The 12,348-nt window shown below is 41.6% G+C and overlaps 1 protein-coding gene across 1 annotated transcript in view; it reads left to right on the forward strand.

Moving 5' to 3' along the window:
- CACNA2D3 (calcium voltage-gated channel auxiliary subunit alpha2delta 3) overlaps positions 1-12,348 on the forward strand; it is an 865,909-nt gene that overhangs the window by 242,131 nt on the left and 611,430 nt on the right. The window contains exon 4 of the mRNA XM_047850751.1: positions 11,288-11,347. Coding sequence (XP_047706707.1) covers positions 11,288-11,347 — 60 coding nt within the window. The remainder of the gene's footprint in view (positions 1-11,287; positions 11,348-12,348) is intronic.

Raw genomic sequence — 12,348 nt, forward strand, 5'->3', positions numbered from 1 at the left:
ATTCACTCTTCTGAATAACTTTAACGTGCTTTTTCTGTAGTCTTTCTCTTCATTGCCTCGGGTCACCTTCTGAAAAATTTTTAAAAATCTATATAACTTCAATAATACTTAGCTGCTTAAAACTCTCCAGCCTCCTTTTGTGCTGCCTCGCTCCATGCAACCCCACCTCTACATGTGTCCATATACTGAACTTTTTGTGATTGCCTGAGTGTGTCTGTCATGTTGTCTTTTGCCTTGGGGTCTTTGCACATGCAGTTTCCTGATCCTGAAAGGACCTTCCTGTTTCCTGGGCTATCGCTTGTCCTTCAGGTGTCAACATAGATGAGAAGCCTCCTTGCACCTGTAAGCCTGGTCTAGTTGATCGCTCAGTGGGCTTCCTCCTCTTGGAACCTTTATCACATTGAGTTCTGGTTGTCTGGTTTTCTTTTTCCCTCCCTAGACTACAATGTCCTCAAGGGAAGGAGGTATATCTTATAAACTTTATAGTCCCAGCCAAACATAGTACCTGGTGCATAGTAGGGTAAATAACGGATCTTCGTTAAGTTGCGCAACAGCTGCATTTTGAGCATCGGCCGTGTGCTCAGTGCTGTTTTAAGAACACAGCATGTCACTGTTTTGTGCGAGGTGGGATGGCAATGGTATCTCTGAGGAGGGGTCATGGGAGCTACAGCATGGATGACGAGGAGGGGGCAAACATCTGAGGATCCTTAGCCACGAGAACAGGAAGGGTGACAGAGACAAGTCTGTGGTGATCTGGAGCCAGTGCAGAAGGAGGCTGCTGAGGGTGCAGGGCATATCATAAAGAGCCTGTGAGTCATGGTCATGAGTAATGGGAAGTCATCAGAGGGTTTCAATGGGGGAGGGATGCCATCAGAATTACTCTTAAAAGGTCCTTCTGGCAGTGTAGATGTCTTGGAGCAGAAGCTGGGGTCTTGTTAGGCTGGTGTCTAGGAACAGATGGTTCTGGCTTTGACTAGGTTCTAATGGGGAGATGATAACAATGGTGGTATACATAAGGTGTATTTTAGAGGGATAGTCCAGAGGACTCGCTGATGGGTTGAAATATTTGTGTAATCAGTGGCATTAAATTGAGCAGTTTCCCTGCATCAGTATCTTCTTGTTTCAGGTTTATCTGCTTATAATTTGTTTTTTCAGCAGTGCTCCCGGATTAGTATAAAGATGACTTAATGTCCAGAGGTCGTCATGTCACTCTTCTGCCCAGTTGGACCTCTTCAGTGCCCTGTCCCCGCTGTGCACGGGACACAGGATCCCTTCACCTAGTTCATTGTCCTTGCTCACCTGAGCCATACCTGCCTGCCTTTTGGCACCCTCCTCCCCTTTACCTCCCCCATTCCAGACCACCTGCAGCTCTGCAGACACACAGGTCTCCTACTGTGGAGCCTTTGCTGTTCCCTCCCCATCATTTCTCTTGGCCATGTGGCTGACTTTCACTCATCCTTTAAGCCAGGCTCACAGTCACATCACTGATGAAACCTTCCCCACGGTGTCCCATGCCCTGGCAGGGTTATCTGTTTCCTGCTTTGAGTTTTCATTGCACGTTACTCTCTCTGCCCTTTGTTTTCCCCACGTGTAGACTTGGGATACTCTCTGTGCTTTCTTTTATGGGATGGTTGTGAGGATTAACTGGATTGATTGACTCGAACGCTTAGAGCAGCTTCACATGGGGACAGGAGGTGTGAAACCCAACAGCTATTTGCTGTTGTCACCCATGTGGTCCTCCCATTGTGTCCCACACCACACTAATGATTTGCTTCTCCTCCCACCTAGACAACAAAGGTGCCAGTTGTCTTCATGGCCCAAGCCCTGGCATAATTCTTTTGATACGTGTCATCATCCTCATCACGGCCATGGGTGTCATCATCAACAATGAGAAGACCTAACACCAATGGGTGTTTACTGTGTTCCAGGACTTTGGCCCAGAGTACTCTCTCTCATGAAGTAGCTGGAGCCGGGATTCAAAGTCAGGTTGTCTGACCCCAGAGCCTGCTCTCTGGACCAAAATATGTTGCCCCCTGACTCCCAGCTGAAGTTGCCTGGTAAATACTTGCATGGACAGATAGAAGGAAAGAATAAAAAGAGAACTGGGATAGGTTTTCTATGCATCAAATTTATGTAAAACTCCATCTTGAGTAGGTAAAGTCTGAATGGACGTGAAGGTTGCTCTGTGTTTTTCCGCTTTCAAGTTGAAAGAACCTTTTCTTTCCCTGGCCATTGTTTGGGGCCAGGGGCTAGGAACTGCCTGCCACACTTATTGGCCTGCTCCACGTCTCAGGTGCCATCCGTCAAAGGAGCTTGCTTTGGCAAACAGCTTAATTTCTGTGTTTGTGCCATTCTGAGGACATCAGTCAAACCTTTCAATAAAGGCCCTGGCCTCATTCCATTTTCAGCCTCACCGATCACGGATTTTGCTGCAGAAGCTGAAAAAGACTGGTGGGTTCTGAAAACCAGTCCTTAAGGAGCAGGTGCACAGCCTTGTGTTTGTGAACACAAGGTTTGGAGTCCTCTCCTTGGCAGCAGAATCGACGTTCTCATAACCTCCATGTAACTGTGAACTTGAGGCGTTGTTCCAAGTTCTCCCCATATGAGAGCCAACCGTGGGAGGCATAGACTCTGTGAGCTTTCCTTGTTACAGTCAAGCTGTGTTATGCCTGAACATCTTGTCTCTTCTCCTGCCCCATCATAATAATTTCTTGCACTTGCACGGAATCCTTAGGAAATGTTTTGTGTCTACATTCTCACCAAGTTCACACACCGAAGTAAGAGGAAAGATGGTATTATTTCAGGGCCTCAGATAAGAAAATCAGGGCTCAGACAAGTTAAGGTTTTTCCCAGAAGAAGTAGCTAATGAGTAGGGTGATCTGGATTTAAACCCTTGTCCTTGGGCTCTGAGACCTGTTCTCATTCTGCTGGACCAAAAGCTTCTTGTGGGTCAGGACTAAGTTATTTATTGCTTGATGTCCCACTCAGTTCTTGGTACCATTCTGGTTACTTGATAGGTTCTCATCAAACACTTGTTAAAGTAAGTTGAACAGAAGGGAACTACAACTCAGAATAGAAACTCCGTAGGACAGATTTTCCCACTGGCAATAACACCTTGTTAACTTAGCTGTGCCTTGTCTTATGTAGATGTTCCCATCATCCTTAGCTATCTGGATGGTACCTTCCATACTCTGCCATTGTGGGTTTCACACCTCCGAGTAAGTCCTGGAAAAGATGTAATTAAGGGCTGGAACAGGATTTTTTTTACTGTTAAGAGTCCTCTGGGATAGGTGATTTCCTTTCGTTGTGGAAAACAAATGTTTATCCTCAAACTTCTATAATCCCGTTCATCTTGGACTTTCCCCTCCATCCTGGACTGCCCCCTTAGGAAGTTAATGATAATTTCATTGCCCACAAAGGAAATAGCCCAGTTATCCCACAACTGAAGAGTTCTGAGGGAACTTTTCAAGGTTTGTGGTTAAGTTGACTTCATTTTGGTAATAAAGTAAGCCATTCCCAAGAAGGCTATGTAAACAGAGGGCCATTCCATAAGATCCCGGATCATCTGAAAACGTTGCTTGTCTTTTCTTCCTAACTCCTCCCAGCTGCCATGGTCCTTGGGCAGCCCCTTGAGCAAAGTTTGGCTGTTTCTATCTGTAGAGGCTTCGCACATGTTGCACTTGGGCAAACGCAGCCTTATCTGTAGAATGAGGTGGCTTTGGTTTGGAAATTGGCTATACTTGTTGATAACAGGCATTAATTTAATCAGCCTCAAATTGATGACAGCTATCTCCTGTGGATACAAAGGTAGTTTGCTTTGATTGTGATCCTGTCTTCTGATGAAAGGTCTAGGCTTATTTTGTCTTGTAAAAGTCTGATGTAGGCTTATGTAATCTGATGGAGCTGGGAAGGGGGAGGAGTAGCGGAAGGGAGGAGAGAGCCCCAGGTACATGCTCGATGTGTTTGCTCTTTTGTTCCGTTACCTGCTTTCTCTGGAAACTTTATAGATTAGCTTTTATAATCTACTTTGAAATGTTTGCTGTTTTTAAAGCAGAAGCAATCTTTGCAGTTTTCAGGCAGAAGGTCATTTTATACAAAATGTTCATTCGTGTGCAACAAAGCTTATTTCTTCTACAGGAACAAAGAAATAATGAAGGCTCCTTAAAAGCTGTTTTTCTCTAAAGAAATGATCATCTTGATAGTTGGTGATTTATATGTGTCATTTCTATTGGAATTGAAAAGTAAAAACATTTGTATCAATAAGGATTACTGAATATTGTGAAGCTCTCAGATATGACTCTAACTGTGGATTTCAGCATTTCTCACTGGGAGGGAAAGCAGTCTTCTTTAATTGTGTCCATCTTTCCAGGTAATTTCCTTTGGCCCTGGTTTATTGCCTGAAGATCTTTCATAGATGTGGCCTCTGTGTAGGTCTCTGAGATCAGGCTGCTACCAGCACATTTTCTTGCTTCCAGAACTTTGTGCGCAATGTTCCCATGGGCTGGAACACTGGTTCAGCACCTTTCCTTCTTCTGTTTTCCTTTAGAGCACAGCTTGATGTCACTTCTTCTGGGAAGCTTCCTAGCCTACTGGCAGTATTCTTTGTCACTTGTCCCTTTATGTGCACTTGCTGTTTTCCTCATGTGTGGCCCTCACCCTTCTGTAAAGCACCTCATGTTTCATGGCTCACTGGTGGTACAAGCCCCACACTTTGGGAAGTAGTGATCTGACTATTCTAGTGCAAAAGCAGCAAAGATGAATCAACACTGTGACAGAGTAGTAAAAACTCCATCCCAAGAACAAAGGGGAAGGGATTTCCATGCCAGAAGGAATGAAAATGTAAGTTTGAACATCTTACACCCCCCCCCCCCAACTTAACAGGTCTTAAACTATTGATTTCTGACCCCCCCCCCCTTTTTTTTAAGTTTACTATTTACTTTGAGAGAGCAAGAGCATGAGCTGGGGAGGGGCAGAGAGAGAAGGGGAAAGAGAGAGAGAGAGAGAGAGAGAGAGAGAGAGAGAGAGAATATCTCAATAAGGCTCCATGCTGTCAGTGTAGAGCTCAGTGCAGGGCTCGAACTCATGAACCATGAGATCATGACCTGCACTGAAACCAAGAGTCACACACTTAACTGACTGAGCCATCCAGGCACCCTGATTTCTGACCCTTCATACAAGAAAGGAGTGTTTGAAATTAGCCCTGGGAACAAATCAATCCCATTTTGTCCAGATTCTCAGAGACACGTTGTCATGTGCTGACAGCATTTTAATGAGGGTAGAGATTTTTCATTTTATTTCTGGGATCAATTGAATTTGAAATCTGGGATGCAGATAGAACCAGGGTCTCCTCTGTCTTCGCTGCTGTAGACCGTCAACATGCTGAGTTCAAGCCCTGCCCTAAATGGTGCCAGGGTAGCATTACCCCTAGGTGCACACAGATGGGCAAAAGGTATAACTCTTCCTGCATCAAACTAGCTCTTCAAGCAAAAGCCGCTGAATCTAGTGTGAGGAAAACATGAACCATGCGACACTGGGTATGGTCGTACTGTCTTCTGGTCATTCTGTATGGTTATTCTTCTACACCAAGTTTAGTGCTTGTTGGATTTGAAGGAAGTCTCACGTGATCTCTAACCCTGGTATTCTTGACAATTCAATCATTAGCTTCAAGTGAGTCATCAGTGTAGCCCAAAGCCATGTTAGGGATTACAGGTTTTCCTTAGAATCCCCTCAGTCGAATGTAACCCCCCCCCTTTTTTTTTGGAAAAATAATTATTTATTCATTCCAGAAAAAAAGGCAATAAAAATGTAGGTACGATTATTAAATGTGCTGTTGCAAAATGAAGCACATTAAGTGCTTTGAAATCTTTGTTAAATTCCAATATCCCATTATAACAGCATTTACAAGCCAAAGCTTTTTAGTTTTAACATGAGAAATAAAAATATCATTTTTCTTTGCTTCTCCATATGGTTTTTATATTTCTGTTTTGCTTTAAGGATTTCTGTCTATAATGGTTCCCTCCTCCGCCTTTCCCCCTTCTTATTAAAATTTTTTTCTTTTCATTTGTACATAATTTGTTCATTCTGATAGACTCAGTAGGAGTCCAGTAGTAAGTTACTATCACATTTTCTCTTACCTTTCCCACCTCTCACTGTACTGTCTTTTCCCCTATTAAGCCAAAATGATCAGGAACAACAAAAACAAAAAATAAAAGATAAAATACAAGTAGAACAACAACAAAAAAATCATTTTCTTCTTCTGATCCAGTTTTTACGGTGACTTGGTGTCCTGTTTTCCCCCCTCCTCAACCATGACAGGAAGTTTGACCTCTATAGCTGTCATCTTGATTTAAGTGTTTGGAGGAGGAGACTGGAGACTGTGTGTCCTGTAGCATCGTACTGATTATACGTGGGGTCACTGTAAGAAGAAATAAGATGTGATTTAAAATGAAACGCTTTAATATCCCACTGTTTCCCTTGGCAGTTTTGCCTTCACCGTAGCTGTAAATAGTGTCCATGGTCCATGGCTTCTAGCATTTCTTATTTATAAAGATGGCTTTTGTTTGTATTTATTTCACTAAAAGGGAAGCATTCTTTGGGAATATAAAGTCGCTGAAACATACATCACATCCTGAATGGCAACTTTTTGGCTTGTAGATGCTTTGTTCCAAGACCAGCATGTATATTCTAGTACATTGTTATCATTTTTGTTGAGCGAGGGAATGCTTTGGCGTTAAAGTGGGGAGGATCCGCGGGTGGACAACACTGCTGTTTCCTTGCCTCAGAGCCCGGTTTTGAATACGAGTCTTCAAAGCCATTTTTATTTCCAGTGTTCAGTTTTAATTAAAAACCACATTCACAATTCTGTAATCCCATCTGCAGATCCAAAAGGGGAATTCATACAAGAGAAAATTAACTCATTATTATTAAAAGCACACTGCCTTTCCAATAGGTATAATAGAGTAACAGTTTCCCTCGGGCTCAGTGGTTCCTTATATAATAACTAAAATATTAGCAAATTTTAATTGATTTTTCTTACCTGCAAGCAGTGATCAAACTTATTTTTAAAACATACTTAATTTGATTTAGGTGATAAAGGGATTTGCTTAGGAAAGAGACACTAGAAGCTGCTCTTTTCTACTGGCAAGCATGAGTTGGAAGTTGAATGGTCTTGACTTTTTTGAAATGGTGATTCAATTTATTTTTATAATAGGAAGTTTTGTCCTCAGGACTCTGTTTTAGGTAAATTTATGGCACATGGTAGCCTTCTTTTAAAATTTTTTTCCAATGTTTATTTTTGAGAGACAGAGACAGAGCATGAGCAGGGAAGGGCAGAGAGTGAGGGAGACACAGAATCCGAAGCAGGCTCTGGGCTCCGAGCTGTTAGCACAGAGCCCGATGTGGGGCTTGAATCCATGAACTATGAGATCATAACCTGAGCTGAAGTCAGACGCTTAACTGACTGAGCCACCCAGGCACCCCGGCACATGATATCCTTCTTAAATAACATTTCTTTTAATTTGTGTGTCTTTATAAGAGTATTTCAGAAGAAGGATCAACTATCCTTTATTCTTTCCAAAAGCTACAAGTTCTTGGTGTGCTGTTTGTCATTACCATTGTGCATAACCGATGAGCTTGTTCTTGAGGATCTTCCCCTGAATTCTCCCATAAAATGTAGGCCTCTCTTCCAGTAGCCCCATACTGCATGAAGTATGTATCCTTTGAAAAAGAGCCCTGTTCAAAAGTACTTAACTTGCTTTCCATGAGATAACTATTATGTGTAGCTGCCAGTGGACCATCTGTTTTTGAATCTTATTTCTTAAGGTCTTGTAGTGAGCTTGATGGTAAAATATCTTCATGGAAACAAAAAATATGTGAGATAAATTAAGTTAAAAAAAAAAAAGCATGTGGCAAATTTAACTTGAGAATGAACGTAAAAACTGGCCAGCAGGGTACTAGCTGCACCACACAGAGAATAGTGCTTTGCCTTATCTTAGTAGTCAGTACAATAGTATTGAATTGTTTCCAGTTTGTTACCTCCTCGTGCCCTATGACTTGTATTGCAGTGTTTGTGGTTGAACTGTATTACATTTCATGTTATGTTATATATGAATATGTTAAATGGTACACAAAGGTAAATGAAATGCTTTTTACTAAATATGTGAAATACATATCATGCTGTGTTCTTTCGTGATAATTTCAACTACCTATTATTTCCATCTTGTTCTCTTATTTGTTGGTATTATGCTGCTTTATTGTTTTTTTCATTTCCAGTTCACTTCTTTCAATATTTTCTGTCTTGGTCATCATGAAATTTTATTTGTTCTTATCTTTTTGTCATTTGTACATGTCATTAGCATTTCTTCTCTGGATTCTCGGAGTATTTAGATATCATGAAACAACCACTTCTGTGTGTTTAAGTAAATACATAATCAAAATGCATGAGTTGTTTTTTTTTTAATAATGTAAGTGCTCAGACATGTATATTTATGTGTAAATATATATTCATACACGTTCTATAAACCTCAATATGAAACTGATTTCATGATACATACACAGAAAATCTAAATCTGTTACAAAGATTAAAAAATTTTTTTTTAAGGTTTATTTATTTTTGAAGGAGAGAGAGACAGAGCGTGAGCAGGGGATGGGCAGAGGGAGAGGGAGACAGAGAATCCGAGGCAGGCTCCAGGCTCTGAGCTGTCAGCATAGAGTGCAACACGGGGCTCAAACTCAAAGGCATGAGATCATGACCTGAGCAGAAGTCAGAAGCTTAACCGACTGAACCACCAGGTGCCCCAATCTGTTACAGAGATTAAGAGAATAGGCTCTCTAGGGGCGCCTGGGTGGCTCAGTCGGTTAAGCCTCCGACTTCAGCTCAGGTCATGATCTTGCGGTCTGTGAGTTCGAGCCCTGAGTCGGGCTCTGTGCTGACCGCTCAGAGCCTGGAGCCTGTTTCAGATTCTGTGTCTCCCTCTCGATCTGACCCTCCCCCATTCATACTCTGTCTCTCTCTGTCTCAAAAATAAATAAACGTGGGGCGCCTGGGTGGCGCAGTCGGTTAAGCGTCCGACTTCAGCCAGGTCACGATCTCGCGGTCCGTGAGTTCGAGCCCCGTGTCAGGCTCTGGGCTGATGGCTCAGAGCCTGGAGCTTGTTTCCGATTCTGTGTCTCCCTCTCTCTCTGCCCCTCCCCCGTTCATGCTCTGTCTCTCTCTGTCCCAAAAATAAATAAATGTTGAAAAAAAAATTAAAAAAAAAAATAAATAAACGTTAAAAAAAATTTAAAAAAAAGAATAAGCTCTCACAAATACATCAATTTCTTGTATCACTGTCTGTCACTCATCTGTCGAAGTGCCTTTGCACACTGCCTTTGCAGAATGGGTCATGTGATTCCCGGTGGCTGACATACTTCATTTTCTAGGATGATTCTAGGAAGACTGTGATGCAATGAAAGGTTGGGGCCAATGGATCCAATCTACATAAATAGTGTCTCTTCTTAATTTTTCTTTTCTTCTGTTTCTCATCCTCTCAACTGTATGCTTCTCCTCTAGAAAGCATATACTGTCTTATAGTGAAAATACACATGTACACAGATTTTAAAAAGACGAATGAAAGTTGAGAAAACTTGGAGAGCTGGTGCATATCATTAATCAAGGCAGCAGGGATGTATTCAGCTCTAAGATGAATGCTGTTTTTTTTGCCAGTGGTTCTCAAACTTCAGCGGCTTCCAAATCCCCTGGAGGGCTTGTTAAAACGGATTTCTAGGCCCACCCTCACGGCCTCTGATTCTGTAAGATGGGATGGGGCATGAGAACGTGCATTTTTAACACGTTCTGGTAAAACTGATGCTCGGGTGGGGGACTGCCCTTGGAGTAGCCCTGTTCTAGGGTCACCGTTTCAGGTGTTTCCAATGAGGAAACCAAGGCCTGACAGGGGAAGGGGCTTGAGTAAGATGTAGTGGGTTGTATCTAGGCTCGGGTGAGAACTGGGTCTTCTGGCTGTGGCTCTGTAGTGTTCTCCTGGGATCTGTTCTTTGATTCTTCAGAGAAGGTGAAGCCCCTTCCTGACTGTCTAAAGAAAGTGTGGGAAGCCAGATTTGCTGCCCTCCCAGATTCCTGTCTGTGGGCAGCACTGTCTCTGGCTGACCTATCTCTTTGCATGTTCTATGGAGAGAGCTTAGTGGTCTGTATTGGTGCCTGATGTTACCCACATATATTTCAACCTCTTCATTTCCATATCCAATTGAATAATTACTCATGGAACATTTGTCTGTTGATTTGTAATCATTTAGAGATTAATACCCGTGTCACCATGTTTCAAACATGGCCTATTAAACTCAGGTCTGTGTTATGCCAAGAAAAAACAAGCTAAAGACAGCGCAGGTTACAAGAGTAACCAGAAGGAAAACAGAAATGGCTGGATTTTTATTTGGATCTAAAGGTTTTGCTTTTAGTTCGATGAAATTTTAGTGAAATATTATCTCACTAAGTGAGTTTTCTGCAACATCCTCTAACCTACGTTTTCAACTTAATGTTGGCAAATTCAAATTAAAGTAAACATGATTTTGATAGTTGACTAATTGCCTTCGAATGGAATTTCATGAAATTGTTTTCATAAGAATATGGATTGGTTGAATTTAATTGGCTAAGAAGAGTAACAAGAGTTGTATATTTAAAGGTTCTGGTTATTGATCTAATTTCAGCGATTTTCTTACTGGGATGCAGATGGTCACAGTGGCATTGATGTACCATAAATCCAAATAATTGTCACCTGATAATTACATACTAGAACTGGGTGCAGAAATAATTGCTTTGAATGAGTGAGGGAATTAAAATCAGTAGTATTTCCCAAACTGAAGGGGGAGAAAGTTAGCCCACGTAGTGTTGGACTCAATTCAGTTCAATAAATCTTGTGATGAAGAGACATCTATATCTAAGGAATCACTCTTTTAGGTAGATTTTGTCATTCTTATTGGGCCTCAAGGACCAGTGTCTTTGAGTTGTTACAAAATGCTATGAAAATGGATGCAGAGCACATGTGCATTTAATGCACACATAACAGTAAATGTTTGCTGGAAAATTTTGATTTAATGATGAAGGCAAAACCCAGATTTTGACACTGATGTTACTGTCTCCAGTTTCATGGGAGCAAAGGGACCAAGTCACAGTGTACATGCCATGATGCAGTCTGTCATCTGGGGGCAATGGAGAAGCATTTGCCTTTTTACATTGTTGGAATGGGGTCTGGGCCACATTTCTGATCCTTCACGTTGCCTTCTCTCTTTTCAGCGTCTTGTGGAGGCTGCAGAAGAGGCACATCTGAAACATGAATTTGATGCAGACTTGCAGGTAACTGATTACAGTTGAGTTAAATTTTTTGTGTGTTGGCTGCAGAACAAGAAACACTAGGTATAGCAAAACACCAGCTTTCAGTGAGAGAGATTTTCAGGAGAATGCTATGCAGTTAAAAATAAGCCTGTCCATTTCTTGACAGGGCAGGGTGGTGATCCTCGACAGTTTTCTACCCTGACAGTTATAGTGAATGATAACACACACTCACATACATGCACGTAACCGGATTTTGACAAACCCCTCCCCAGTTCTGGAGGACTTAACCAGTCAACTAACAATAATAAGCAGAACTCCTAATGGTTTATTGATAAGATGCACAGCTTTGGACAGCAGAATATTAGCAAATCCCACTTCCCCGGCTGACTGAACGCAAAATTGTGACGGATGTAATCTTGAATTGGCTGTTATATTATATCTAAAAATTAAATCATTCACTGACATGGCATTTGAACATCTAATTAATAAATTTCTTTCAGCGGCTTTTATATCCAACTATGACACACTTGCATTTGGCAGAGAAGGATTTTGATGTTGCCATATATATATAAAGCATATTAAAAGGCATCAAGGGAATTGAATAATACCTGGAGGTTCCTTTTGGTCCCTCTTGAAGGAAATTTTATCTGTATTGTCAAAATGAGTTCAGTGGTGTTTACCCCCTGCTAAGCAGACGGAAGGAATGAATCTTAATCCTTAAATCTGTACTTTGCTAGAGTGCATCTCCTTTAGTGGCATGTGGTCACAATTAGAAAGTAGTGTTTATTTTGGTATGTTTTCATTTGTTGGAAATGACAAAGGCAGATCTAAGTATTCAAGCACAAAAGAGGTGGTGATACCAAAGGTAGCCTTTGGCTGTATCTCTGTTCCATGGATGTCCCTCTTCATCACTCCCCATCTATGGGTAAAAAAATGCACACTCAAATGGGGGTAATGGAGGAAAGCTTAATAAAGGAAGTATTTACAAAGGTATGGTTCTATTTCTATGGGATTATTTACAA

This window comes from Prionailurus viverrinus, chromosome A2 (genome assembly GCF_022837055.1).
Source record: "Prionailurus viverrinus isolate Anna chromosome A2, UM_Priviv_1.0, whole genome shotgun sequence".
Taxonomy (NCBI): domain Eukaryota; kingdom Metazoa; phylum Chordata; class Mammalia; order Carnivora; family Felidae; genus Prionailurus; species Prionailurus viverrinus.